Genomic DNA, 25545 nt, shown 5'->3' with positions numbered 1-25545 from the left:
TTTTTCTGTTTTGGAAATATGCTAGTTTCGCACTCTATTATACTTTTTTACACAATGTATTTTATTTAAAAGTTTCAGAGTTTTCATTTTGTAGCAAATGCTTTTATGTAAATGTTTCGTTGAAAAAAACGATAGAATAGATAAAGATGCTTAGCCATTGGTGTTATGTCACAGCTTATCTAAAACCAAAAAACACAAATGTAATATATTTCAATTTACCTTAGATGAGGTGCCTGTAAGTTTTCTTGTTTAGAGTTTAGATACATTTTAAGTAAAAAACAAAAGCTAAAGACATTGGGGTAGATTCAGAAAGAATTTACGCCGGCGTATCTATTGATAAGCCGCGTAAATTCCAATCTGCGCCGGCGTTTCTTCTTTCTGTATTCAGAAAGCAAGATACGCCGAAATTAGGCTAAGAACCGACTGGCGTAAGTCTCTTACGCCGTCGTATCTTAGGGTGCATTCTCACGCTGGCCGCTAGGTGGCGTTTCCGTCGTTTTCGGTGTAGAGTATGTAAATTACCTAGATACGCCGATTCACAAACGTACGTGCGCCCGGCGGTAGTTTTTTACGTGGTTTGCGTAAGGCTTTGTCGGCGTAACGTTGCTCCTGCTTCTATGAGGCGCACGCAATGTTAAGTATGGACGTCGTTCCCGCTTCGATTTTTGAATTTTTTACGTCGTTTGCGTAAGTCTTTGCGAATAGGGCTGGATGTCATTTACGTTCACGTCGAAACCAATACGTCGTCGCGGCGTACTTGGGAGCAATGCACGTCAGGTCATCATAGATTTACATAAAACACGCCCCCCCTTCCACATTTGAATTACGCGCGCTTACGCCGGCCCCGTTTACGCTACGCCGACACAACTTACGGAGCAAGTGCTTTGTGAATACTGCACTTGCTCCTGTAAGTTGTGGCGGCGTAGTGTAAATACGATACGCTGCGCCGCCGTAAGATCAAGCGCAGCTACCTGAATCTAGCCCATTGCACTTTGTAGCCATTTATGCAGAAACAACCCAAACTTTAATAAATATTTTAACCACTTAAGGACCAAGCCTGTTTTTCAGACTCGGTGTTTACAAGTTTAAAACTGTTTTTTTTTTGCTCAAAAATTACTTAGAACCCCCAAACATTATATATATTTTTTCTAACACCCTAGAGAAAAAAATGGCTGTCATTGCAATACTTTTTGTCACACCGTATTTGCTCAGCGGGCTTACAAGCGCACTTTTTTTTTAATTAAAAAATAAGGTAACAGTAAAGTTAGCCCAATTTTTTTTTATACTGTGAAAGATAATGTTACGCCAAGAAAAATGATACCCAACATGTCACGCTTCAAACTTGCGCCCGCTCGTGGAATGGTGTCAAACTTTTACCCTTAAAAATCTCCATAGGCGACGTTTAAAAAATTCTATAGGTTGCATCTTTTGAGTTACAGAGGAGGTCTAGGGCTAGAATTATTGCTCTTGCTCTAAAGATTGCGGTGATTCCTCACTTGTGCGGTTTGAACACTGTTTTCATATGCGGGTGCTACTCGCGTATGCGTTTGCTTCTGTGCGCAAGCTCATCGGGGCAGGGCGCTTTAAAAACATATTTTTTTTGTTTTCTGATTTTTTTAAGTTGCTGACCAGCCACCGTCATTTTACGGCGGCACGTTGGCTCGTTCCTGCGAACCGCTGTAGCTGTACGTTGATTCCTTTAACAGCTATTGCAGGTGTTGCATGGCGGGTGAGCTAATGAGCGTGGCCGGTGGCCGAAATGTCCGCCGGCCACCCGTGATCGCTCCTCAGAGAGCCAGAATGGGGATCTGTCAATGTAAACAAACAGATCCCCGTTCTGACAGGGAAGTACAGAGTGATCGTCTGTTCCTAGTGATTAGGAACAGTGATCTCTCTGTACTCCCTGTCAGTCCCCTCCCCCCACCTCACAGTTAGAAACACCTCCCAGTGAACACATTTAACCCCCTTGATCACCCTATTAACCCCTTCCCTGCCAGTGTCATTTATACAGTAATCAGTGTATTCACTGATCGTTGTATGAATGTCACTGGTCCCAAAAAAGTGTCAAAAGTGTCCGATCTGTCCACCGCAATGTCACAGTCCTGCTAAAAACTGCAGATCACCACCATTACTAGAAAAAAAAAAATAATAAAAATGCCATAGATCTATCTCCTATCTTTTTGTAGACGCTATACTTTTTGCGCAAACCAATTAATACGCGATTTTTTACCAAAAATATGTAGAAGAATACATATTGACCTAAACTAATGAAGAAATTATTTATTTTTTGGGGGGGATATTTATTATAGCAAACCCTTACATATACCAAGTGAAGTGAATAGCCCCAGATGATACACAAAGATGAAACAAATCCTCCTACATACGTTTTACTTATTTATCTGCGGTCTTCTCTGGCCTACAACCTTTCAAAAGTGCAGATTTGTGATAAAATTCTTCTGTATCTTTGAGGGGTACAGAGGAGGGGGAGCACTCGGGCTTTCACACTGAGACTGCAGGGCAGGAGTTTTTCAGGCGGTATTTAGGTGCTATTTTTAGTGCTAAACCACCTGAAAAACTCCAGTGTGAAAGGGGTCTTACAGCAGCCAAAACTCAGAGGAGGAGTTGGCCCCCCTGATCCCGCCCTGTATTACACAGCTGTACACATGAACAGAGTAGTGGACTGGTGCAGACATTCACCCCATAAAGTGTGGGTCCTCCTAGAACAGGAATCAGTGCCAATTTCCCTAGCGGGCCTACCTTGGAGCGGGACACGTTTTTCCAGATTTTCTACTTCACATCCAATAGCGGAGACGGCCAGCTTTCCTTCTCCATTAGTGCCCATAATTGGGCACCCGGACTTCTACCAGGTATTTTGGATAGGTCCTTTCGGCTCCAACCGGACCAGAGATTGGTTAGGGCCACTTCTTTTCTTGGCTCCTCTGAGTGGATTGACCCCACGGGCCTATATCCCATCCTTAACTCCTGTAATTTAGTCAGGTGGAAGATATCTCAACTCTCGCACTTCATCCGATCTCCCCCTGATAGCGGCTGTTTCCGCAGACAACCTACATCCTTTGAAGATTTGTGCCTGGAAGAAGAACCTATTCGGAAGTCCCTTTCTTTTTTCCTATAACATTTTACTTGCCCACACCTCTCAACATGACCCCCCGTACTTGGGGAAATGGGGGAGGGATTTTATCACCATGTTCACTGAGGATCAAAAGACCCGTATCCTCTTCTTTGCACATAAGTCTTCCCTGTGTAGAAAATACCAGGAGATCACTTACAAGATTTTGACGCAATGGTACAGGACTCCATCAGTACTAGCATCAATTTTCCCAGGACATAGTCCTCTGTGTTGGAGATGTGGTACCCAGACTGGCACGTTACTTCACATCTTCTGGGAATGCCCAGAGTTGGCCCTTTTTTGGAGGCAGGTACTGCCGTCATCTGTTGCTCCATACAGTCTTTCAATAGACTCCTATGTTCATCTGAGGTCTACTTTGGACTATTATTGGTTATTCTCATCTGGTTGTTCACGCACTCAGTATTTTTTGCTAATTTCAAGTAGTCATCGTGTAATACCATGTTTTACTTGCCTATATTTTGATCTCCTTTTACAAAACATGTTTATTAGATTTTGAATAATGTTTGGTGTAATGGCGCTAAAAACACTAAAAAACTTAAAAAGACTTTAAAATAATAATCTCATCACTAGGCCCATAAGTAAATAAGGAAATGTGTACGTGGTGAATCCTCCAAAGGATGTGAGTAAAATGTGTTCCACTCTGGGTTAATCCTGGAATACCATCCGACATCCACAAAAAATGTGGAGGGTATTTGTAGTGGTAAATAATAATACGTAACCAATAATGCGTGAACAGCTGTGCCAAAACACTGCACAATGTTGCAACAATATAATCAAAAGTGAATAATGAAAACAAATCCAGTATAATTAAAACACCAAAAACACTGGTCTATTAAAGTGCAGCGTGCAATAATTAAAGTGCAAAAAATATTAATTCAAGTGATCCACAATAAAAATAAATGACATGCAAAAATCAGCATGAAAATGAATAAAAAATGTCCAGTGAGATAATAAGATATTAACGATGTCTCTAATAGTCCACCAATTAAAGTTAGAGTAGAAGCAAAGTGATAATGATAAAGTGTTCCAGTGCATATGATGATAAAGAATATAAATTCATGAATGAATGTTCAGTGAAAAAAGTTGTGCTCCAAATCACAGATCCTTATATCCACAGCGTTCAGTGATCAAATGCTGGATGTGCATGCATGCTTAAACTTCCACCATCAGGCTTCCCAGAAGTGTCGGACAGACTAGGTGTTCCAGCCCCTTACCTCAGAGCAGCTTGTAATCAAGCCTCAATGGATATCTCCCAGGCAGTCTGCTGTTAATCCTGCACCTCAGTCTCACGATTCAATCACAAATGCTTGCAGTAGTATAAGTGATGAAAAGTCGGCGTGTACGATCTATGTGTCCACCCGCTCTGCGGCCGCGAGCGGGTGACGTCACCAGCAGCTCCTCCACGTCCTCACGCGTATCGCAACTGTTGCACGTTGCTTACTCATATGCTTGATCCTATGAGTAAGCAACGTGCAACAGTTGCGATACGCGTGAGGACGTGGAGGAGCTGCTGGTGACGTCACCCGCTCGCGGCCGCAGAGCGGGTGGACACATAGATCGTACACGCCGACTTTTCATCACTTATACTACTGCAAGCATTTGTGATTGAATCGTGAGACTGAGGTGCAGGATTAACAGCAGACTGCCTGGGAGATATCCATTGAGGCTTGATTACAAGCTGCTCTGAGGTAAGGGGCTGGAACACCTAGTCTGTCCGACACTTCTGGGAAGCCTGATGGTGGAAGTTTAAGCATGCATGCACATCCAGCATTTGATCACTGAACGCTGTGGATATAAGGATCTGTGATTTGGAGCACAACTTTTTTCACTGAACATTCATTCATGAATTTATATTCTTTATCATCATATGCACTGGAACACTTTATCATTATCACTTTGCTTCTACTCTAACTTTAATTGGTGGACTATTAGAGACATCGTTAATATCTTATTATCTCACTGGACATTTTTTATTCATTTTCATGCTGATTTTTGCATGTCATTTATTTTTATTGTGGATCACTTGAATTAATATTTTTTGCACTTTAATTATTGCACGCTGCACTTTAATAGACCAGTGTTTTTGGTGTTTTAATTATACTGGATTTGTTTTCATTATTCACTTTTGATTATATTGTTGCAACATTGTGCAGTGTTTTGGCACAGCTGTTCACGCATTATTGGTTACGTATTATTATTTACCACTACAAATACCCTCCACATTTTTTGTGGATGTCGGATGGTATTCCAGGATTAACCCAGAGTGGAACACATTTTACTCACATCCTTTGGAGGATTCACCACGTACACATTTCCTTATTTACTTATGGGCCTAGTGATGAGATTATTATTTTAAAGTCTTTTTAAGTTTTTTAGTGTTTTTAGCGCCATTACACCAAACATTATTCATATCTGTCTTGAGTGTGTGAACACTTTTCGTCGTGGCTGCTATTTATTAATTTTAGTTTAGTTTTTAGCTTAGAATTATCCTTGATTAGGTGGATTTGCGCATTGGTTCCCCCTCTTATCATATTTATTAGATTTTGTCCTCTCCATTAGCGCTGCACATATCCCACTTCCAATTCTGTCACATATCTTTCTGTATGTTTAGTGCCAGCAGCTTTTTCACCTTTCTATAGCAGCGCGGTAATTCTTCCCCATATTCCACTGTCTTTAATATAAAAATGGGAAAATGCACTACAAAAACAAGCAGAAAACAGGAATAACAGTCTACGCGTTTCACACTACAAATCAGTGCTTAATCATGGCATGATTAAGCACTGATTTGTAGTGTGAAACGCATAGGCTGTTCCCGTTTTCTGCTTGTTTTTGTAGTGCATTTTCCCATTCATTAGAAAGGGTTGGAATTGCACAAAATAAATCATACACTACTTTTCAAAAATGCACAATACCAAATCACATGGTACTGCAGTGTCATGCAATCTGGTGCAGGCAAATGCACCTTATTTGCAATCTTCATTTGGGAAAATATTGACACCCGTGGCAGATTGAAATCGGGGTTTTTACACCACGTTCTGGTGTGTACGAACCCTTGGGGATCACACACTGCTCATCAAAGTTATGATTACTCATTTTAAAGTAGCCACAGGCTTACCTTAAATATTTAGACAGGCTAATAAAATGTTGCCATATTTGTAGGTTAGACAAACACCAGTTTTGTAACAAAAACAATAATATACATCACTGCTAAACAAGTAATTTTGTATCAAAAACTTTGCCATTTCCACCTGTACCCAGCCATGGCTTGCTAGAAAGTACTAATTTTTTCCATGCACTCATGCCAGGTATACCCAATTAATCATAGGATTTTTAAGATTTTACATTCTCTTCCTTAAATAGTTCACAGCTTTTACCAGAAACCTGCAGACAACTTGAGCCCACACTACAGATATCACCACAAAATGTTTTACAGGGGTTCTAACCCTTCCTTACTCTGTCCAAAATGAAAAATCCTCCTTTCAGCAAATGTACTGTCATGCCTATATCAATATCTACAGGGCAATAGTAGGTATGACTCTGCAATTAGAAAACTTCAGCTTATTTTTTCCCTTATAGGTCCTTCCCCTGCATGCCCCAAAAAATTGTCTCAGGCTTGGTTCACACTATTGCGAATTGGATGCGTGGAGCCCGCATCTGATTCGCAATAGCAGGAGAATGTAAATGGCTCTCTATGGAGCTGGTTCACATATCTCCGATGCGGCTGCTGGGATCTGTATCGGCATTAGGTGTGAACGGAGCCTCAAACTTCCTCCTTGGTCCATCGCCATCAGTTGTTTTCAGAGCAGATCGATGCAATATTATTCTGCCCATTTCCTGTGAGCCCAGCCTGTCGTATACATGTCCTCTATGGTAGCCCATCATCACAAGGACTCGCAGTACTCCAAGACTGAGCCGCACTCACCTCCAGCCTCCGAAGAATAGCTGGGGAAGACCTCACAGGACCAGCAAGAAGATTTGCAAAACCTGCAGTGCTGCTTTAAGTTTCATAGCAGTTTTAAACAAACTTTGAGTTTAATTCAAAGAGACCCTGTTGCTCATAAGATTATATGTCCTTATGATGTATTTTATGCAAGTTATTTACCTGTAAAAGCCTCCCTTGGCTAGACATCCAAAAGGCCCCAGACCGCTGGTGGGCGCTGCCATCTTGGGTGTGATGTTAGCAGGAAAAGCAAGTAACACTTAAAAACACTTGCTTTTCTTGTGTTTTTACCTGAATTTTTTAAGTTGATGAAAGGGTCTCTAAAGCCTGACTTAGTTACTAGGCCAGGTACACAATCAGCTGGATGCAGAATTTTTCTATTGAAAAGCCTATGGTGTGCAAAACACACCCAAAAACTCCACCCGGTGCAAAAAAAATTGTGCACACACATAAAGAGGTGCGACAAAAAACGTGCAGACGGGTGCTACGTCAATTGGTCCTCCATAAGGAAGGACCCAACCCTGATCCCCCGGGGCGTTAGGCTCCTGACAGGGACTGAGGTACTCACATGGTCCGTGCAGCCGAAGCCCACACGGACCCCATTCCTTGGAGGGTCTGCCGAAACAGAACCCTCCCAGTACTAGGTGGGGCTCACCCGAAGGGAGACCCCATAAGAGCAGGCAAACTAAGCCAGAAGGCCATGTCCACCCACTCCCAAGACGTTCAGGGCTGGCCCGAGGACCAGCACCCTTACATCACACTGTGAAAAAAGGTGACACCAAACAAAAATAAAACATAAAAGTGACAGAGGGTAAAATAAAAAAGAAAGTGGGGGAGAAAAAAGATGAGGAGAGTGAAAAAGTGACCATTGTGTAATACAATTGGCGGTCCTCCGGCCAGGAATTAAAAATTCCTCTGGTCCTGACCAAAAGGCCTGGCCCTAGAGGCAGGTGTAAAAAAAGGTGGTATGATGACGTGACCAAGGTGCCAAAAAACAAAAGTGCCGGTAAAAACACTAGTGCAATTACGGCACCCCTGGACTGCCACTCCAGGGGCACATCACCATAGGCTTTTCAACAACCCCGGCCCACAGCCCGGACAAGCAGCACCCATCCCAGCCAGGAGGATAGGAGCTCTGGGAGATTAGGGAGAGCCCATGCCCTGCTACTCCCATCGCTCCCTCCTAATCACATTCGGGAAATACTAACCGCTCCCCCGCGACCGGAAGGGGAGCAGGTGTTCTCTCCCGAACAAAATCCAGACCAGAAGGCCAGGGATCCCAGCCCTCCACTTCGACCTCATGCCTCTCCGTCCTGATCAGAAGGCTTTTACCTCCACGCCAGCAGGTTCTGCATCTGCCACCGCCATTCCTTTCCACCTCTCCATGTACTCAGGACGGTTAGCAGATCGCCCCCTACTGGCAACTGATAAGAACAGATACTACACTTGATCTTAGCCAAAAAGCAGAGAAGCGATGCAGAATTGTAACAAGTGCCAGCGTGGTTTTCCAGCCACATTCCATCCAGCCTTTAAACACCCTCTTGGCAAGGAAGAGGCCTACCCCAGAAGAGCAATTATAGTGAACAAGCCTGTAATTCACAGGCAAGGCTGAAATGCTGCAGATTATTGTTACCTCTTTAATGGCCAATATGCACCAAAAAGGGAACACTTGTGTGAATGATTACACTCACTGAGCGAATCACTTCAGCTTGCATTCAGGATAGGGTGCTTGCTCAGGAATGCATTCAGTGTACATTGTGAGTGTTCCCTAAAACAGCCCATACATACCCAGCCTAAGAATTATGTAAAAAATCACTAATCGCTACCTTATAAAAGTTTGCCTCCCCTGCCCCAGGAGTATACAATATACTGCTATGCTTTGCGGCGGATTTTCGAGCAGAAAAAACGTAAAATACGCGGGTTCAAGCTAAATTTACATAAAACACGCCCCCCACATCCCCATTTGAATTAGGCGGGCTTACGCCGGCCCACAATCGTTACGCGGCCGTAACTTAGGGCGCAAGTACGGAACTTGCGCCCAAAGTTACAGTGGCGTAACGTATCTACGATACCTTACGCCGGCCGGAGAGATACGCACAGGTATCTGTGTACCCTGTGTACTTTGTGTAGTTGCTCCAGAGCTATATCTGCAGATTTTACATGTGTATGTGTATAAACGGGCATACAAGTAAAGTCACTAAAAGAATTGTACATATCTAAATGCATCTACACATGAGTTCTTTAGATGCATTCTTTACACAGGATCTTCTGCTAGTTCTGCCAGCAAGAACCTGCATACTGTGCAGAAAATATCTTATGCTTGTTTCAATGATCCTTTTCCAGAGACAAACATAGGAGCTACTTGTCATTGCTGTTTTGAAAGTGCTAGTTGCCTGGCTATTATGCTGACCTACTCACATCAATACTATTTGAGTCACTGACCTGGAACATGCAAAACAACCAGAAAGTCAAAGTAAAGTCAGTCTTTATCTACAGTGCCTTGAAAAAGTTTTCATACCCCTTGACATTTTCCACATTTTGCCATGTTACAACCAAAAATGTCAATGCATTTTATTGCGATTTTAGGTGATAGACCAACACAAAGTTGCACATAATTGTGAAGTGGAAGGAACATGATAAATGTTTTTCAAAATATTTTACAAATAAATATGTGAAAAGTGTGGAGTGCATTTGTATTCAGCCCCCCGAGTCCATACTTTGTAGAACCTCCTTTCACTGCAATTACAGCTGCAAGTCTTTTTGGGGATGTCTCTACCAGCTTTGCACATCTAGAGAATGACATTTTTGCCCATTCTTCTTTGCAAAATAGCTCAAGCTCTGTCAGATTGGATGGAGAGCCTCTGTGAACAGCAATTTTTAAGGTCTTGCCACAGATTCTCATTTGGATTTAGGTCTGGACTTTGACTGGGCCATTCTAACACATGAATATGCTTTAATCTAAACTATTCCATTGTAGTTCTGGCTGTATGTTTGGGGTCGCTGTCCTGCTGGAAGGTGAACCTCCGACTCAGTCTCAAGTCTTTTGCAGACTCTTAACTAAGATTGCTTTTAGGCCAAAAAGTTAAATTTTGGTCTCATCTGACCAGAGCACCTTCTTCCATGTTTGCTTTTCTGCCACATGGCTTATCACAAACTGTAAATGGGCTTTCTTTCAACAATATCTTTCTTCTTGTCACTCTTCCATAGAGTCCAGATTTGTGGAGTACACGACTAATAGTTGTCCTGTGGACAGATTCTCCCACCTGAGCTGTGGATCTCTGCAACTTCTCCAGGTTTACCATGGGCCTCTTGGCTGCTTCTCTGATTAATGGTCTCCTTGCCCAGTCTGTCAGTTTAGGTGGACGGCTATGTCTTGGTAGGTTTGCAGTTGTGCCATACTCTTTCCATTTTCGGATGATGGATTGAGCAGTGCTGGATGAGATGTTCAAAGCTTGGGATATGTTTTTTATAACCTAACCCTGCTTTATACTTCTCCACAACTTTATCCCTGACCTGTCTGGTGTGTTCCTTCGTCTTCATGAAGCTGTTTCTTCACTGAGGTTCGCTAACAAACCTCTGAGGGCTTCACAGAACAGCTGCATTTATACTGAGATTAACCACTTCCATACCAGGCACTTACGCACCTTCCCGCTCAAGCCAATTTTCAGCTTTCAGCACTGTCGCACTTTGAATGACAATTGCGCGGTCGTGGGACGTGGCTCCCAAACAAAATTGGCGTCCTTTTTTCCCCACAAATAGAGCTTTAGCAACAACTAAAAAAAGACTGAAAATGTTGAAAAAAAATTACTGATAGGTGGGCACTGGGCATGGATGGGCACTGTGGGGTGGCACTGATGGACACTGTGGGGTGTCACTGATGGACACTTGGGGTGGCACTGATGGACATTGTGGGGCAGCACTGATCTACCCATGTTGCCAGTCAGTGCCCATTTGTGGGCACTGATGGCATCTTTTTTTTTTTTTTTAAGACTTTTTTTTTTTTTCATGCTTTTTTTTTTTGTTTGGCCCACCCTGGTGGTCCAGGGTGGGCTTCCCTGGTGGTCCATGTGGCGATCCGAGGGGGGGCTGCGCTGATAAACAATCAGCGCGAACCCCCCCGTCAGGAGAGCCGCCGATCGGATCTCCTGTACTCGCGTCTGTCAGACGCGAGTGAGGAAGAGCCATCAACGGCTCTTCCTGTTTACATCGTGATCAGCCCTGATTGGACACGGCTGATCACGTGGTAAAGAGTCTCCGCCGGAGGCTCTTTACCGAGATCGGAGATGCAGGGTGTCAGACTGACACCCCGCATCACCGATCGCCGCGCTGCGCGCCCCCACGTCCTGTCAGGATTTCAGAACCACTTCCCGGACGTAAATCGGCCATAGGCCGGGCGGGAAGTGGTTAAATTACACACAGGTGGACTCTATTTACTAATTAGGTGACTTCTGAAGGCAATTGGTTCCACTAGATTTTAGTTATCAGAGGAATTCGAGTAAAGCCGCGAACACACGATCGGAATTTCCGATGGAATAAAATCCAATGGAATTTTCCGTCGGAATTCCGATGAATCTGACTTACATCAGTCTTGCATACACACTGTCAGACTAAATTCCGACCGTCCAAAACGCGGTGACGAAAAACACTACGACGAGCCAAGAAAAATACATTTCAATGCTTCCGAGCATGCGTCGACTTGATTCTGAGCATGCGTGGGTTTTTTCTCCGTCAGAATTGCACACAGACAATAGGAATTTCCTATTGTTTTATTTTATTCCGATGGAAAAAAAAAACATGTTCTATTTCTTAACACCGTCAGAAAAAAAGTCCGATGGGGCCCACACACGATCGGAATTTCCGATGAAAAAAGTCCATCGGATATTTTTCATCGGAAATTCCGATCGTGTGTACGCGGCATAAAGGGGGCTGAATACAAATGCACGCCACACTTTTCAGATATTTATTTGTAAAATATTTTAAACCGCATTTATCATTTTCTTTCCACTTCCCAATTGTGTGCCACTGAGTTGGTCTATCACATAAAATGTGGAAAATTTCAAGGGGTATGAATATTTTTTCAAGGCACTGTACAAACATGTTCTGGGTCAGTGAAGTAAAGTCCTGAAGTAAGAAAGTTAGCATCCCAGCCAACAAAACCATCATTTCCGGAAAGAGAACACAAATGGCAGCCTCCATGTTGCGCCTTGGAAAGGTTTTGTTTATTATTATTATTAATATTTTATTACTTTTATATATTCCATTAAATATTTCTCAACAACATCTATATAAAAAAGATGCTTTTTAATTGTAGAACAGGTTGGGTGATTTATGTTTTTTTTTTTTTTTTTTTTTTTTTTTTTTAAGGTTGTAATGCAACACATGTAGAGAAACTAAAAATAGGTATGATAAGGAAGAAAGGAATAAGGAAGTGTGTTACAAAGTGACAGTGAGAGTACACAGCTCCAATAAACTATCGCTAATTTCCGTACAGGAGATTCTAACCCTGATGCGCTGTTCACGGCTAAAGCTGCACAAAAAAATAAAACGTTTCTAGCATCACCAGGTATAAAGATTTTGGGCCAGATTCACAAAGAGATACGACGGTGTATCTCCTGATACACCATCGTATCTCTGACTTAAACTGGTCCTATCTATGCGTCTGATTCATCGAATCAGTTACGCATAGATATGGCTAAGATCCGACAGTGTTACACTGTGTTACACTGTCTGATCTTATTTTCAATTTGAAAATGGCGCCGGGGGCGTTCCCGCTTATTTACGTTGAATAATATGTAAATCAGCGAGATACGCGAATTCACGAACGTACGCGGACCCGACGCAGTGTTCTTACGACGTTTCGGTAGCGGCTTTCCCAGCGTATACTTACCCCTGCTTCTATGAGGCGCAGCCAATGTTAAGTATAGCCGTCGTTCCCGTGTCGCTTTTAAAAATTTACGTTGTTTGCGTACGCCGATTCAGAAACCCGCGCGTCGCTAGTTACGCTCACGTCGAAACCACTGACGTCCTAGTGACGTCAGTGGGAGCAATGCACGCCGGGAAATTCCGCGGATGGCGCATGCTCATTTAAATCGGCGCGGGAACGCGCCAGATTTAAATAGTACACTCCCCCTAGCCGCGGAATTTGAATTCCGCTGGGGGATTTACGATCCACCGCCGCAAGTTTGGAGGTAAGTGGTTTGTGAATTACCCACTTGCCTCGCAAACTTGCGGGAGCGGATCTTAAATCAGGTAGATCGAGCGGATCTAAAGATCCGCTGATCTACGTGAATCTGGCCCTTTGTTTTTATATGCATTGAACAGTGAATGTGCTGGTGACCTATATACCAGGACCTTCCAGGGATCTAATGTTCTAGTAGGAACTATTCACCAGCCCATAGATCATTGGTGCTCAACCTGTGGCCCTCCAGCTGTTATGGTACTACAAGTCCCATCATGCCTCTGCCTTTGGGAGTCATGCTTGTAACTGTCAGCCTTGCAATGCCTCATGGGACTTGTAGTTTTGCAACAGCTGGATGGCCACAGGTTGAGCACCCATGCCTTAGATCATGGGTCTTCAAACTGTGGCCCTCCAGTTGTTCAGGAACTACAATTCCCATCATGTCTAGTCATGTCTGTGAATGTCAGTGTGTTACAATGCCTCATGGGAAGTGTAGTTCTACAACAGCTGGAGGGACGTAGTTTGAGGATCCCTGCCTTAGATTGTGCAACTTTCTTTCATTTCACCATGGATGGCAGAGGCGGCTCTAGGCTTTGTGAGGCCTTAGGAAAAAAGGCCATGAGGCCCCTTAAACATGAGGCCCCACTCACGCCCATAATGGGAAAAATAATTCAAGCAAGAAAAATGGCTGCAGAAAATGCACGGATCTAGCACACAGGTGATCAGCACCACTTCCAGGGCACCCTCCTCACCCATCAGACATATTCGGCCAATGCAAGAGGGGGAGAGAGGGGGAGGTGAGAAAGAGAGGTGTAATAGAGAGATCTGATGATGCCGATATTAGTATTGATCACAGGCAAATTAGGCGGCCGCGAGGCACCTTTGAGTGTGAGGCCTTAGGCGACTGCCTAATTTGCCTAATTAGAGAGCCGCCTCTGACAGATTGGAAAGAAAGCAAATTGTTTAATTCCCCCACATGCAAAAAATATGTACTGAAGTCGATCGATGGAACAACTTCAGTACAACCCAGGGGCGGACTGACCATTCAGGCACTCGGGCACTGCCCGAGGGCCCCATGCCACTAGGGGGCCCCATCAGGGTTGCCAGCCTCAGTAAAACCAGGGACAGTATGTAAAAATCTGTGTTTTTTACACCTGTCCCTGAAATGTCCCTTACCGACATCCTATGGGTCTAAAAATCCCAAGATTATAGCTGCCCCACCTCTCCAGTACCTTCTCAGTGTGTGTATGTATATTGTGATTGTGTATACAGTACTGAGTGCCCCATAATCTCCTATTGCCTGGGTGCCCCATAATCTTCTATTGCCCGGGGGCCCCATAATCTCCTATTGCCTGGGTGCCCCATAATCTCCTATTGCCCGGGGGCCCCATAATCTCCTATTGCCCAGGGGCCCCATAATCTCCTATTGCCCGGGGGCCCCAAAATCTCCTATTGCCTGGGTGCCCCATAATCTCCTATTGCCTGGGTGCCCCATAATCTCCTATTGCCCGGGGGTCCCATAATCTCCTATTGCCTGGGTGCCCCATAATCTCCTATTGCCCGAGAGCCCCATGAGTTGTCAGTCCACCCCTGGTACAACCAGTTTGCCCTAAGAATCTAAGAAGTGCAGCAATGGGCAAACAAACAGTTTATTAAAAAAAAATTATGTTATCACAACTCACATGTTAATAGTACTTAATATATCTTGCATGTGTAGCGCTACGCCCTCAGGAGCCGCTGGTTGTTGTTGGGATCGGCCTATTGAGTTACCTCTCAGTGTTGTCTAGGGGTGTAGTTGATGAGCAGAGAAGTAAGCGAAGTAGTGAGCGAATGTCCAGTCATTGAATGAAGGTTTTCAAATGCTTTATTTCCAGGCCCAACATAGCCAACATCAACATGAGGTATAGCAAGAAGGTTGATGAAGCAGAAGAGAACTTTTCAGTATCAGGCCTGGATAAGAACCAAGCAATCCTGCTCTTAACAGCACAGTAGTAGTAGTAACAGTTCGTCGCCACTCTAGCCAGAGTGGGTGAAGTGCCCCCGGACAGACTCCTGCCACAAGCCTGGCAGCCGAAGTGTCACTTTAGATTGCTGGGAGGAACGGACCTCTGCCACAGGCCTGGCTCTAGGGCCTCTGCCACAGGCCTAGTACTTTAAGTGAAACCGAATGGATTGAGCAAATCTTTCCAGTAGATTGAGTAAGGGGTCACCGGGTGACAGTTGAAGTGTACCTGTCAATGTCCCGGTCACCCGATCCCCGATGGTTCGTTCAAGCCCTGTTGGACAACCTGCCTCCGGGTTTTCCTCAAGCCGACACCCCCATTGAACGGCACACAGCCTGGGATCTCCTCAGTAGAGCTGGGAACCCAGTAAGTCACTGGGGCCCCTTTCAGCAACACGAAGCTCTGCGTAGCATGCGACCCCAGCCTGGTAGGCCATCGCCGGGGTCCGTTAGATGCGCACACCCTGAAGGTGGTTGCCGCACCTGGAACCCGCGAAGAACGACACAAAATGGCTTCTGCCACAGATATACTCTCCCCCAGCATGCCCCGCGAGGGAAAACCCCTCCAATTGGCTGCTGGGGAAAAGTGGCACCGCAAGAACCCCTCTAGCGCCACCTGTCGCCCAGGCGTGGAATCAGCACCCCTGGAGCGCAGACTGACCTACAGGACAGTTCAGGAATGACAGCAGCCCAGAATTTAGCAAATTGTGAATGGGAGCAAAAATAACTCTCCCATTCCCCACTAACTTTAGCGTAGTGCCCATACTGAAAGTAAAGGGGCGCTACACATGTCAAATCCAAAACCACAGTCGCTTGTGGTGCTCACAGGGCTGGAGGAGGTGCATAGCTGGTCCACCCCCAAGCTGACATCACTTCCGTCCTGAAACTTCCTACATCTCCTCCAGCCCTGTGAGCACCACAATGGTGCTTCCCTGTCTTTCTATACTGGGATCACACAGGAGCGGTGGGGGAGACCGCATGCGATTTGGATAGGAATTGCACCACATTCCTGTTCAAACTGCATGTGATTCTTTGCAGCGCGATTTGCGTCCATCCATTTTTCAAAGGTATTGGTATAGGTCAGTATTTGACAGAAGATATCGGTACTCGTACTCGCTGGTAAAAAATGGTATCAGTGCAACTCTAATTGTAACTTAAAGAGGAACTGCAGTCTGCTCACATAATTTGCCATTCTGAAGCTTCCCTCCAACCACTTTGCATACTATTTTATATATACTGTGATTCTGTACTTGCCATATATGCTGCAGAAATCTCCCTCCACTGAGTCTGGCTGCAATCATTTTAATTATGGGTAGCTGAAGCTGCTGCCTGTTCACTTCCTGGATTTATAGACACAAAGAGGCACACCTCCAGCTTTGCAGCTCTCATTTGCCCTCTTATGACTCATCCCCCCCCCCCCTCTTCACAGCAAACTCTCACGAGAGTGAAAGAGAAAGCTGTGGATGATGTCATATGCCTAGGCTAATGACCATACAAGAAACAGGAAGTGGGCTGTATAAAGGTATTTACTGGCAGAAAAAAAATGTTTTACTAGACAAAGTTAAAACAACAAACAAGGGCAGAAGATTTAATAGATGGAAAGATGAAAAAATTACTGAAGTTCCACTGTAATGCCGCATACACACCATCACTTTATGTGATGAAAATAAACGACATTTTCTGTAAAGTAAAAAACGACGTTTTTGAAACTTCAATTTTCAAAGACAAAGTTGCCTACACACCATCGTTTTTTCACAATGTTCTAGCAAAGCGAGGTTACGTTCACCACGTTTTTCCATTGAAGCTCGCTTCATAACTAGCTTCTGGGCATGCGCGGGTGTAAAAACGTTGTTTTAAATGTCGTTTTTTGCTACACACGGTCAATTTCTGTGAAGTAAAAAACGACGTTTTGAAAAACGACACATAAAATTGAAGCATGCTTCAATTTCTTTTTGTCGTTTTTCACAAGACATAAAACAACGTTTTCCCCCACACACGGTCATTTAAAGTGATGTTTTTAAAAACGTCGTTTTTTTTCATCACATAAAGTGATTGTGTGTACGCGGCATGAGGCTGAACTCCGGGATAAGGATAAATCCTCCCTTGCAGTGGGGATGCCACTGCACTGCAAGGGTTAAATGCTTGTTTGGGTCTACTTACCTGATCCTCTGCTGTAGTCGGTTCCTATAGGCTGTAAGTCCAGTACCTGCAGCCTCTTTTTTCCTATACTGAGATGGTTTTAGGTCCTATGATGTCATCAATTGAAGAGTTTGTAAAGGTTCGTTTTTTATTTTCTAAATTGGTCTCTTTAAGCTAGTGCATTGTTGGTTCACTTACCTTTTTCTTCAATTTCCCTTCTAAATATTTTCTTTGCTTGAATTTCTCACTTCCTGTTTCTCCTCAGTAAGCTTGCCCCCATCATCCCAGCTGTTCTGGCTGGGGGTTAACAAGTGTCTCCTCGCAGGGATGTTGTCCCAAGGGAGGGGGCGAACACGCTGACTAACCCCCAGCCAGAATGGCTCGGATGATGGGGGCAAGCTTATTGAGGAGGAACAGGAAATGAGAAAAGTCAACCAACAATGCACTAGCTTAAAGGAACCTATTTAGAAAATAAAAAACAAATCTTTAGAACCCCTTTAAGTGCAGGGCCCATAACGCTGCCCTGGACATGAGAATGCTGAGAAACAGTCCACCACCAAAGCATAAAAGAGAAGAGCACTAGCAGCAGAGGATCGGGTAATAAAAACTGCTTTTTGTGACATCCCCTAGACCTAAATGAGGTGTGGGGGCAGCCCAGAGATGCTTCCCTTCCCTTCTTCCTCCCGTCTGTTACAAAATGTCAGTGTTGTTTTGTTTGTTAGTTTTTTGGGAAGCGAGTATGTTTTCTGGTGGTACTTACTCCTACTTCCTCATTCCCTGCCTAGGCAAAGATGACATACCTTTAGCCCACAGCCTCCTGGGCTACTCATCATACATCCCAGAAGGGAACAGAACCAGTCTCCCTGCATCCCGTTATCTTACACGTGTGCAGTGGAGGCCTGTGGCTGTTGACTTTTATTTTTCTGATAGCCAGGTGAAGTTTCCCTTTAGGTAAGCACTTTTGCCATTATATTCACTTTACACAGAGGTACTGCAAAGGTAGAAGCTGTATTATGATCGATGACATTAGAATTTAGCCACCTATTCCTGAAGCAGGATAACATTTGTTGCAGAAAAAAAAACCTTTTTGTAAGATGATGCCTTAGCATGTGTATGTGTTTTATTAACCATTTCCATACAGGGTATTTTTACCCCCTTCCTGCCCAGACCAATTTTTAGTTTTCAGCGTTGTTGCATTTTGAATGACAATTGCGTGGTCATGCAAAACTGTACCCAAATGAAATCTTTATGTCCCCCCCCCCCCCACACAAATATAGCTTTCATTTGGTGGTAGTTGATCACCTCTGCGGTTTTATTTTTTTGCGCTATAAACAAAACAAGAGTGACAATTTGAAAAAAAACCACAATATTTTTTACTTTTTGATTTAATAAATATCACAATTTAAAAAAAAAAATCGCAATAAGCATATATTGATTGGTTTGCGCAAAAGTTATAGCGTCTACAAAATAGGGGATAGATTTATGGCATTTTTATATATTTTTTTACTAGTAATGGCGGCGATCTGCGATTTTTATTGTGACCGACACATCGGACACGTTTGACACATTTTTGGGACCATTCACATTTACACAGCGATTAGTGCTATAAAACTGCACGGATTACTGTGTAAATGTGACTGTCAAAGAAGGGGTTAACACTAGGGGGCGTTGAAGGGTTAATATGTTCCCTAGAGAGTGATTCTAACTGTAGGGGACGGGGACTCACAAAGGAAGGAGACAGATCTGTGTTCCTCTGTACTGGGAACACACATCGGTCTCCTCACCTCTGACAGGAGGTGGATCTGCGTGTTTACACACACAGATCAACACTCCTGCCGTGATCGTGGGCAATCGCAGGTGCCCCGGCGGACATCGCGGCTGCCGGGCACACGAGCCAGGGTCACGCGCGCCCCCCCCCCTAGATGGCCAGGAAGAAAGGACGTCATATGATATCCACCTGGAGGGAGGGAGGGTTCCTGCTGGCGTCATATTATTATGGCCCGGTAAGGAAGGGGTTAAAGTGCATTTAAAACCAAGAAGAAAAAATTGATAGTATTGCAGCTTACCAGTCCTTAGATTTGGTGGCTGCATTGGTTTTCTTTTTTCTCAATTTGTCCCCTTTAGTTTAATCTGGTAATCCTACAATTAACTTACTTCCTGTCCTAGGGTGCCAACCGTACTTATCAGCGCTGTCTCCTGAGGGCAGAGAGTGTTTGGATAACATAACAGTGTGTTAGGTCTACTTTATTCTCCATAACAGGGGCAGGTGTTTTGAAGAAAACGGAGATAGCAAGGAACAATGCTAACCGATAACAATCTATAGGCAGAGAGTACAGGAAGTTATCAGCTCACCAGATTTCTAGCTGGATAAACAGCTTTTTTTCTTTGCGCTTGTTGAACAGATGTAATAAAACCCTTTCAGCCCTGGTTCACGCTGATGTGGTGCAGGAAACACATTGATTCCTGCATGTTTTCCACACCGCATAGCAATCGCACTGTGTTCATGCGATCTTCTGCGGGTGTCAAATAAAAGTTAATGACACCCCAAAAGCAGGTCGCAAAACGCTGTGTGTAAACACCCCTCCGATCCAGTTCCAGTGCGAACAAAAAAAAAAGCTGCCCACACCTTTTTGATGCAGATGCGGTGCGATTTGAGCCATTCAAGACGAATGGGAGAATCACATGCGTGTAGTGTGAACTCCTGTGCGAATCACATGCGTACGATTCCTGTGCGAACTCCTGTGCGAATCACATGCGTGTAGTGTGAACTCCTGTGCGAATCACATGCGTACGATTCCTGTGCGAATCACATGCGTGTAGTGTGAACGAGAGCTCCATTATATATTCACGGGTTATATACTTTCATTTTAACTGCATTAAAATGGAGAAAATATTCTGAATCTGCCTCTAACGCCACATACACACGATCAGATGAAAAATACCGCTTTCCAATCGATCGTACGATAATTTGATCATTGGTACACAGCTTTCGAGAGCCGATCATGACAGTTCATGCAAATTATCCAAAGGGACTAACACAAACATTTTTTTCTTGTAGGATATCAGGATGTATGGATTTCATTTAATCAGTATTCATCTGAAAAATTTAGAAGACCAAGACCATGCGTGCTCGGAAACGAAAGAATACATTACAATACGATACAATACATTGCATCACTCCTGAAGTTGTATTCTGCCTTACGAGAATTTTCATAACTTTACTAACATCTTCATTGTTGATATGAGACTAGCAAAAAAAAAAACGGACGATCATTCATCTGATATTCTCATCGTGTGTATGAGCCTTGAGCTGGCCACACATTATACAATTCTCTCGTACAATTTTCCTCTAGATTTACCAAAATCATAAAATATACCGGGACCTTTCAGGGATCTAAATATTCTAGTAATGACCAATAACCAGCCCATTAATTAGTAATCTGTATGCAATCAGGCAGGACCCCACACTATAAAGTTGAAGGTAAATCTAAAGGAGATTGAACAAGAGCATTGTATAGGGTATGGCCAAATTTAAACCAGTAGTTAAGAAAATCAGCACATTATAGCAGGGGTCTCCAAGCTTTCTAAACAAAGGGCCAGTTTACTGTCCTTCAGACTGCTATGACTGTGGCCAGTGCCCTATTTTTGTTAATAGAGAAATAGTGTCCCAACATTGGTCTCAGTTGGAGGAATTGTGCCCCATCACTGATGTCAGTGAGAGGAATAGAGTCCCATCATTGATGTCAGTGAGAGGAATAGTGTCCCATCATTGGAGTCAGTGAGAGGAATAGTGTCCCATCATTGGTGTCAGTGAGAAGAATAGTATCTGTCCCATCATTGATATCAGTGAGAGGAATAGTGTCCCATCATTGGAGTCAGTGAGAGGAATAGTGTCCCATCATTGGAGTCAGTGCGAGGAATAGTGTCCCATCATTGGAGTCAGTGAGAGGAATAGTGTTCCATCATTGGAGTCAGTGAGAGGAATAGTTTCCCATCATTGGAGTCAGTGAGAGGAATAGTGTCCCATCATTGGAGTCAGTGAGAGGAATAGTGTTCCATCATTGGAGTCAGTGAGAGGAATAGTTTCCCATCATTGATATCAGTGAGTAGAATAGTGTCCCATCATTGGTGTCAGTGAGAGGTATAGTGTCCCATCATTGATGTCAGTGAAAGGAATAGTGTCCCATCATTGGAGTCAGTGAGAAGAATAGTGTCCCATCATTGACATCAGTAAGAGGAATAGTCTCCCATCATTGGTGTCAGTGAGAGGAATAGTGTCCCATCATTGGTGTCAGTGGGAGGAATAGTTTCCAATCATTGGTGTCAGTGGGAGGAATAGTGTCCCATCATTGGTGTCAGTGGGAGGAATAGTGTCCCATCATTGATGTCAGTGGGAGGAATAGTGTCCCATAATTCAGGGCTTGACAAATTTGCTTGAAATCTGGGAGCCAACTAGAAAAGTTAGGAGCCAGTTTTTTTTTTTCCAGCACGGGTACAAGTATAGCCCAGGTGCCAGGCCACTATTTCCAGTCGAGACCTGGCGCCTTGGGTTTGCTGAGCCCTATATATAATTTTGTTACTGCAGATAAATGTATTGTATGTATTTTTAGAAAATAATTGGCTTTTTCCCCAAATAGTGCTTGTTTTTTTAACTGACACTAAAAATAAAAAAAAAAGAAATAAAAGAAAAAAAGAAGTTCAAATGTTTATGGCTAGAAAAATATAAATAAAACAATACATTTTAATTAGGGTTTAAATAGGAACACATTTTATAATAATAAAAAAAAACTTATCAGATTGCTTTTACTGACATCAGATGGAAGCACATCCCATTGATCTACAGATGAATGAAAGTAGAATAAGAGTATCTACAAGTTACTTTGTACCTTTTGGAAAGCAGATGGGCAGTGAGAACAGGCAGGGGAAAGCCTCGGTGCTGTCAGTGACTGCTTGTCGCAGCCCTGGCCACCACAAGGGGGCGCCAGTTCCCCGATGTAAGCATCTCGCTCCAGCAGGCCGCAAAGCAGCGGCCTCAATTACCGGCACCCGGGGGGCGGGGACCGCATGGGGACAAGACGCAAATGCTGCAGTGTAGCCCAGGAGCCAGGCCACTATTTCCAGTCGCCATTGCGATCTGGCGCCTGGGGTTTGTCAAACCCTGCCATAATTGATGTCAGTGAGAGGAATAGTGTTCCATAATTGATGTCAGTGGGAGGAATAGTATCCCATCATTGGTGTCAGTGAGAAGAATAGTGCCCCATCATTGGAGTCAGTGAGAAGAATAGTGTCCCATCATTGATTTCAGTAGGAGGAATAGTGTCCCACCATTGGTGTCACTAGTGTGCATGGAGCCTTAATCAGTAGTTTTTGTCTAAAAAAAAATACAATACAAATACATTACATCACTTCTGAATTTTTATTCTGTCGTACAAGAATTTTCATACTTTAGTAACCTATTCATTTTCGATATGAGACTAGCATGCAAAAGATAAAACAGACAATCAATTGTCCGATAATCTCATTGTGTGTACTAGGCTTTAGGGTATAAACTTACCCTACAAGCCACTTTTATTATGGCTAGTGATGCTATGTTGTCCACTAGGCCACCATTCCCCCTACTGACACAATCAATGGGGCACTATTCCTTCCATTACAACCAACGTAGGGGCACTATTCCTCTCATTACAACCAATGATGGGGCACCAATGCTGGTGCACTTTCTACCCCCGATGACCACAGTCCACCCTCCTCCCTAAAGCCTGAAGGACACTTAACCGGCCCCTTGCTTAGAAAGTTTGGCGACCCCTGCCTTATACTACTGAAACCTCCAAATTTAAAGGGGTTGTAAAGGTTCGTCTTTTATTTTCTAAATTGGCTCCTTTAAGCTAGTACATTGTTGGTTCACTTACCTTTTCCCTTGATTTCCCTTCTAAATGTTTTTTTTTCTTTGTTTGAATTTCTCACTTCCTGTTTCTCCTCAGTAAGTTTTCCACCATCATCCGAGCGGTGGAAAGTCATTTAGAACAGCTTACTGAGGAGGAACAGGAAGTGAGAAATTCAGACAAAGAAAACAAACATTTAGAAGGGAAATCAAAGGAAAGGGTTAAAGAACCAACAATGCACTAGCTTAAAGTAACCTATTTAGAAAATAAAAAAATAACCTTTACAACCCCTTTAAGAACTGGGGATTGAAAGCCCAGCATGTGAAAATATCATGCATGCAAAACACAATCTGAGAGCACCTGACATGATATCAAATCCATGTAGTCCTATACCTATATGTATATGCAGCCTACAGAATATCAATCGTGTGCAAGAATATTATGTCATGTTAATTTACACCTGTCCACAATGTGCTCTGATGGTCTATGTCAGTGATATTTTGGAACTACATTTCCCATGATGCTCATCATACTCTACAGAGTGCACGAGCATCGTGGGAAATGCAGTTCCAAAACATCTGGAGTGCCAAGGTTCACCATCTCTGTGCTTAGAACAGGGAACATTGCTTTGGAAAATTGTTAGAAAAAAATGATATTGAGGCCCCCTTTAATATATGAATCTATAGGATAGGTATATATGATTGTAAGCCTCATGCAATGCCTAGATAACAGACATATAACATTGATTAGGAAAACGTATTGATCAGGGAAGATGCTATTGAGGTTCCCTTTAATATTGGAATCTATATGATAGGAATGTATGATTGTAAGCCTCATGCAATGCCTAGATAGCAGATATATAACATTGATTAGGAAAACGTATTGATCAGGGGAGATGCTATTGAGGTTTCCTTTAATATCGGAATCTATATGATAGGTATATATGATGGTAAGCCTCGTGCAATGCCTAAATAACAGATATATAACATTGATTAGGGGAAATTAATGATCAGGGAAGAATCTATTGAGGTTCCCTTTTATATTGGAATCTATAAGCCTCATACAATGCCTAAATAACAGATATATAACATTGATTAGGAAAACGTATTGATCAGGGAAGATGCTATTGAGGTTCCCTTTAATATCTAAATCTATACAATATGTATATATGATTGTAAGCCTCATGCAATGCCTAGATAACAGATATATAACATTGATTAGGAAAACTGAATGATCAGGGAAGAATCTATTGAGGTTCTCTTTACTATCTGAATCTACAGTATAATGATGGTAAGCCTCATGCAATGCCTAGATAAGAGAGGTCAGGTATGTGGAATAAAGGGCCTAGCTGGAGCAGGTTCTGTAAATGCTATTCTGCTGTGGTCCTGGATAGTGGTTGGGGCCATCATCTCTATACACCAGCAATGGAAGACTCTTGGCATCTATCTGCAACAATTCAGCAAGAATGTGTGAAAGGTGTGGGTTGGGGAAGATGAAGGAGGATGGATGGGGGGTGTAGAAGCACAGTGCACAGTCTGTTCCATAGAAGCACCTTTGCGACCACCTGCAGAATGCGCAGGCTCACTCCATCTCACTGCAGCTGCTTCATTTATGGCACTGCACAGCAAGCTGGGGATATAAACAAACCCACTGGCAGCATGGATCGCGGTGGTTGGGGGGGATCGGAATGGGAATAAAAGCAAACAAATGGCAAGGAATCAGATGGCACAATGAGGTGCTGGTCACCTACCTCCAATGTCCTGATCTCCTTCTGTGTCAAGTCGTTGGAAGTGGCACACTTGGTCCTGAGCCCCTCCAGGTTGGAGATGCTGATGTCGATCATGTTCTGGACCAACTCGCACTGCTGCAGGGCTTTCTGCAAACTCAGGGGCTGATCGTCGCTGCCGGCTACATTTTCTTCATCCATTTCTCCACTTTGCTCTGCAGACACCCTTCCTCTTCCCTCCCACCCTCCCCCCCAAATAACAATAAGAGTCAAAGAAAAAAAATGAGATATATATATATGAGAGATCAGTAGCCCTACTCTAACCTTCTGCCACTAGTCCACCCCACCCGACAATTCCCCCCAGTGTTCAGCACAGGTGCATAGAGGGGGGCAGCCTAGGTAGAAGAAGGATGTATCAGCTCCAGCCTCGGCTCACTCTTCAGGCTTCCTCCATTAGAGTCCCCCTATCCCCCCCACCACCCCCCACCCCCCTCGATTCTACAACACCAGGCAGCAGCGGTGCTGAGGAT

General features: G+C 43.6%; 1 protein-coding gene and 1 pseudogene across 2 annotated transcripts in view; both read right to left on the bottom strand.

Annotated features, from left to right (window-relative positions):
- The window catches only part of KSR2 (kinase suppressor of ras 2), a 607737-nt gene extending 582497 nt beyond the window's left edge, over positions 1–25240 (bottom strand). For both annotated transcript variants that reach the window (XM_040345855.1, XM_040345864.1), the window contains exon 1: positions 25040–25240. In XM_040345855.1, the coding sequence (XP_040201789.1) occupies positions 25040–25216 (177 nt within the window). In that variant the 5' untranslated portion in view covers positions 25217–25240. The remainder of the gene's footprint in view (positions 1–25039) is intronic.
- Positions 8430–8564, bottom strand: LOC120925189 (annotated as a pseudogene).
- Positions 25241–25545: the final 305 nt, after the last annotated feature.

Source organism: Rana temporaria, chromosome 1 (genome assembly GCF_905171775.1).
Source record: "Rana temporaria chromosome 1, aRanTem1.1, whole genome shotgun sequence".
Classification (NCBI taxonomy): domain Eukaryota; kingdom Metazoa; phylum Chordata; class Amphibia; order Anura; family Ranidae; genus Rana; species Rana temporaria.
Note: the sequence above shows the minus strand (reverse complement) of the source record. Positions and strands in the feature narration are given on the sequence as shown.